At 64.2% G+C, this 5,311-nt stretch overlaps 1 protein-coding gene across 1 annotated transcript; it reads left to right on the top strand.

The window, feature by feature from the left end:
• Positions 1 to 326: 326 nt before the first annotated feature.
• On the top strand, positions 327 to 4,547 carry UNCX (UNC homeobox). Its single transcript, XM_027609746.1, is given in 4 exon segments — positions 327 to 612; positions 844 to 1,019; positions 3,048 to 3,449; positions 3,451 to 4,547. Coding segments are annotated over 4 exon segments (1,620 nt in total). The 3' UTR covers positions 4,207 to 4,547.
• Positions 4,548 to 5,311: the final 764 nt, after the last annotated feature.

The raw sequence follows: 5,311 nt of genomic DNA, 5'->3' as shown, positions 1-5,311 counted from the left end.
TTGTGACAGTTCCTGATACTGTTTATTGAGGTGCATGTCAGGTATAATTAGCAATCGATATGGAAAACGTTTCCTTGCACCCAGCACGCCTCTGACGTCAGAGCCGATTAGCGCTTCTTATTGGTCCCAAATTCCCCGGGCCGCGGCTAATTATCGGGAGCTTGATGTTGATAAAGTAAAGCGCCGGAGTGCGGGCGAAGCATGTGTAGGGCTCCGGGTCCCTGTCTCCGCCGCCGCCGCCGTCCGCGCCTCCCGCCGCTGGCCCGCCCCGGCCCCGGCCCGCGCCCCCGCGCCCCGCCGCCGGCCCCGCCGGCCCCCAGCGCGAGATGATGGACGGCCGCCTCCTGGAGCACCCGCATGCCCAGTTCGGGGGCTCGCTGGGCGGCGTGGTGGGCTTCCCCTACCCGCTGGGCCACCACCACGTGTACGAGCTGGCTGGCCACCAGCTGCAGTCGGCCGCCGCCGCCGCCGCCGCCGCCTCGGTGCCCTTCTCCATCGACGGCCTGCTCAGCGGCTCTTGCGCCGCCGCCGCCGCCTCGGTGGTCAACCCTACGCCGCTGCTGCCGGCCGCCTGCGGGGTGGGAGGCGACAGCCAGCCCTTCAAGCTGTCAGGTAGGTGCGGCGGGCGGGGAGGGCACGGGGGGTTAAGCAGGGCACCCTTGTCGGGAGCGGGAGTTGGGTCTCGGGCGGCTGTAGAGCGGGCGCCGGCTGCCGAGGCTCAGGGCGCTCTCCGTCCGCCACCCCGGCGCAGAGCTCCCAGGCCCGGGCAGCCGACAGGTACGGAGGGGGTGGATGTGGCCTGGGCCCTGGCTGAGCCGTGCGGCGTCCTGTGCGTGCCCGCAGACTCGGGGGACCCCGACAAGGAGAGCCCCGGCTGTAAGCGGCGGCGCACCCGCACCAACTTCACCGGCTGGCAGCTGGAAGAGCTGGAGAAGGCTTTCAACGAGAGCCACTATCCCGACGTGTTCATGCGCGAGGCGCTGGCGCTGCGCCTGGATCTGGTCGAATCCCGCGTGCAGGTAAAGACCCGCCGTTCCTCCCGGGAGCCAGCATCCCGCCACTAGGCCAGCCCGGCGCCGGCCCCGCCTTTGTTCTAGGTGGGAGACCGCGGCCCCCCCCCCCCCCCCCCCGCCCCGCGCTCGCCTGCCCGGAGGTGGTGCTGCGGTTCCGGGGCTCCGAGCCTCGCGGGGAGAAAGCCCCAGGCGGCTTGGGAGGGGCCCACGACGGCCCAAAGTAGCCAGAACAGCTGCTGCGTCCGAACCGGGTGCTGCGTGCTGGGGGTCGGGCGACGAAATGGGCGCGAATTGAGGTCTCCGAGGGCTGGGCGGGAGAAGCGGCGGTGGGGGGGAGCCAGCCGGGCTAGGATCTGGAAGAAACCCGGAGCAGGTAGACCCCGCGCCTCCTGGCCCTCGCCCGGGGTCTCCGGCACCGGCCTGGAGCAAACGCGTTTGTTTGCTTATCTCTCGCCTCTAAAATAGTCAGGTGGAGACCTGTATTTATTCTTTGCTTTGCAGGAGGTTAGCTGAGGAAGGGGAGGCGGAAACTTAGACAGTTAACACATGGGGGGGGCGCTGAATCTTTACTACTCTCGGTTATATCTCCCCCACCCCACCCCCCATACTTCGATTTCATTCGGAGACTGCCGGCGTTATTCTTTTTAAAAATACAGCGTCTATGTGGTGGATTGAAAATTCAAGATGAATTGTGCATAATCGGATGTTTCCCCGAAGTATAGAAATCTTTTTCTGGGGTTGGTGTGGTGGTGAGTGGGGTGTGCGGCTGTAGCTGTGGGTGCAGGGCTTTGAGGCAGAGGACGGCAAGACGCCTGTTTAGCACCAGTAGCTTTGTCTAAAAAGGTGTTCTCGACCTGTGCTTGCACTGCCCCTCATGACCTCTTCTGTTTGTAAATCCTTTCGTCCAATTTGTGTGTCTTAAGCAAAGACCTCTTCGTTTCTCCCCTGTACAGTAATGAGCATTTCTTGGTGACAAGTGAGCATGGAATTTGCACCAAAAAAAAAAAGAAGTATTTGAAGGAAGGAAGGAAGGAAGGAAGGAAAGCAGTTACAGCCTTGGAGAGGCTTGGCACCAGCAAGGCTCCCTGTGACCAGGCCTGGCTTGCTATTGTGCCGGGTCTCTCCGTGGCCACAACAAAGAATTCGAATTATCGCGATCTCTTGGGGAGGGTGGTGTGCCTGAGGCTCAGCGGGGATTTGACTGTGTGTGTGTGGTGGGGAGCCAGTGTCTAGGGCTGCTGTTCCCCAGGACAAGGCCTGCAGGGAGGGTAGAAGAGGCTGGGTGGGCCCAGGCCTCCTCTGCACCGCCTGGCAACTGGCCTCTTGCTTTCCTGTCTGCCTTGCTCCCTGGCCTGGGCCAAGCACAACCAGTCTCAGGGGCTGTGTTGGTGCGTTGGTCTGGAGCCCCCAGAAAGAAGGATGTGTGCTAATGTGTTGGGGGCAGGCTGCTGGAAACCCTCCCCCTAAGTTTGGCTTCCCAGGACCTTCTGGAAGAAGCAGCACCCAGATTTCCCTTCACGGGACACCCCCAAATCTGGCCTTTGACTCAGTCTCCGGGGGCCGAAGACAGGTTGTGGAGGGCAGCTGAGCCCAGCCACTGGTGGTCCTCAGGCCAGATGGCCAGCACCAGGCCAGGCAGGCCGCTTAGAACAGGAGCTGTGAGAAGCCAAGAGGGGCGAGGAGGGGCCCTGCTCCCTGCCTGCCTCCCGACCAGGAACCAAACGCCCTCAGGGGCCAGACCCGCCGTGCCCATCGAAGGGGCAGCTCCCAGTTCCCCGAGGTGAGAAGCCAGAGTGGGAAGCTGGCCGAGAGGCCCCCATCTACCTCTTTCTGGGTGGAAAAGATGCTCTTGGAACCTGCAGCTTGAGTGCTGAAACCCAGCTCAGGGCCGGCTGGGCCGCGTGCCTTGGCTCCCGCCCCCTGGCCGGGGCCGAGGTTGTACAGGCCTGTCTGGGGGGAGTGGGGACGCCCGAAGCCCCAACAGCAAGCCCGCCGCCTGATTGTGCCTTCCTTTCCCCTATCCGGCTGCTCTAGGTCTGGTTCCAAAACCGCCGGGCCAAGTGGAGGAAGAAGGAGAACACGAAGAAGGGCCCGGGGCGGCCGGCTCACAACTCACACCCGACCACGTGCAGTGGTGAGCCAATGGACCCAGAGGAGATCGCGCGCAAAGAATTGGAGAAGATGGAGAAAAAGAAGCGCAAGCATGAGAAGAAGCTGCTGAAGAGCCAGAGCCGCCACCTGCACTCGCCGGGCGGCTTGTCCCTGCACAGCGCACCCAGCTCCGACAGCGACAGCGGCGGCGGCGGCCTGTCCCCGGAGCCGCCCGAGCCGCCGCCGCCGGCCGCCGCGGCCAAGGGCCCTAGCGCGCACGCCCCTGGCGCCGCAGGTTCCGCGCCCGCACCGCCGGGCGAACCGCCCGCGCCCGGCACCTGCGACCCCCGCCTTTTACCCGAGCCAAAGAAGTGGCGCCGGCCCGCAGCTACGGCTAGGCCGCCCCGCGGACAAGGATGCGGCCCCGTGTGCGCCCGGGGCGGCGGTGGAACGTGGCGCCGCCGGCCTGCCGAAGGCCAGCCCGTTCAGCGTGGAGAGCCTGCTGTCCGACTCGCCGCCGCGCCGGAAAGCCGCCCCCGCCAACGCCGCGGCAGCCGCCGCCGCTGCAGCGGCCGCGGGGCTGGACTTCGCGCCCGGGCTGCCGTGCACGCCGCGGACCCTCATTGGCAAAGGCCACTTCCTGCTCTACCCCATCACGCAGCCGCTCGGCTTCCTGGTGCCGCAGGCCGCGCTCAAGGGCGCAGCGGGTCCGGAGCCCGCGCCGAAGGACGCGCCGCCCGCACCCGCCGCGCCGCCGGCGCCGCCCGCTCAGGCCAGCTTCGGGGCCTTCTCGGGGCCCGGCGGTACTCCGGACTCGGCCTTCGCGCGCCGCAGCCCCGACGCCGTCGCTTCCCCGGGGGCCCCCGCCCCGGCGCCCTTCCGGGAGGCGGCCCTGGCTGCGGCCGAGGGCGGCGGCGGGGACTGCGCGGGTTCGGGGGCCGCCTGCCCAGCGGCCGCACTGCCGCCCCCTCTCGCGCCGTCGCCCGGGCCGGGCCCGCGGGCTCCCAGCCCCGCTGGGGAGCCGGCTTTGTGCGGGGCCCCAGAGCCAGGCGCCGAGCGCGGACCCAGCGCGCCGGATGGCGAGGAGGTGGACATGGACTGAGGGGCGGCGGGGCCGAGAGAGGCGCTCAGCCGTCCCGCGCCCGCTCGCTCAGGCTCGACTCACACAACGAAATCAGGTGATGGGCTTAGAAACACTGCTTTCTCCTTTTTCTTCTGCTTTCTTCCTTTTATTATTATTATTTTTTAAAGAAAACCGCTGTATCAATTCGGACCTAGGCAGCAACCGCAAGATTTGGGGTGAGACCCTCCTCCTCTCGGGGGAGCAAAAAACAAAAACCCCATATCCCCCACAAAAACCCACAACAAGAATCCTCAGCCTTGTAAAATGCAAAAATGTCTAAGAATATTTATATATGTACCATTTTTGATAAATAAAGCTGGTCAAACGCAAGCTCTCAGGTCCATCTTTTTCAAATTTCCGAGCGCCCAGTATGGCCCCTCCTCCCCTTCGTATTCCACTCCTCTCCCCGCGGGCGGGGCAGGGACGAGGCTCCTCACCTCCCCCGAGGTCCGCGCTTAATGTCGCCTTTTGTGTGCGTGTGTGTTTGTGTTTTCTGATTGAACAAATTTATGCATCCGCAGCTCCCCCTCTCCTGCCCTCCCTCGCGCTCCCCCTCCCACCTGGCGCCACACACGCGCGCGCCCCCGCGCGCACCCCCGCGCGCTGGCACACGCCGGGGCGCGCGGCGCGGGGTGACGGAGCCGGGGGCTGCAAGGGCCGGGCCGCTGGGCTCCTGCAGAGTTTTGATATGAAAGTAATTATTTTCCGGTGGCTGCTGCGGGGACTGGGTTTCTTGCCCAAAGGGTTATTATACATTACCGATTTCTAGTGATATGAAATCACATAAACTTCCTACAATAATAGAATTAGCATGAAAGGCTGGGGTGTCAAATTGAAATTGGAGAATAATAGCGCCGGCAGCTGGGGGAGTGCGGGCGCATATTGGAGCGGAGACGGGGAATCGTGGGGCGGAATTTTCATGAGCCGCGCTCTTTGTCAGCGCTCTTGTAGCCGGCTATATTAAGATAGATGCCCAATGATATCCCTCATTGTTCTGTCGCTTATATTGATGTTGCTGCGTTATCAGCCTATTGATCATGTGTCGTCTGTAATAGGACAGGCGCCGCCAACGCGCCTCTTTACA

This window comes from Zalophus californianus, chromosome 10 (genome assembly GCF_009762305.2).
Source record: "Zalophus californianus isolate mZalCal1 chromosome 10, mZalCal1.pri.v2, whole genome shotgun sequence".
Taxonomy (NCBI): domain Eukaryota; kingdom Metazoa; phylum Chordata; class Mammalia; order Carnivora; family Otariidae; genus Zalophus; species Zalophus californianus.
This window is presented reverse-complemented; position numbering and strand designations above follow the sequence as displayed.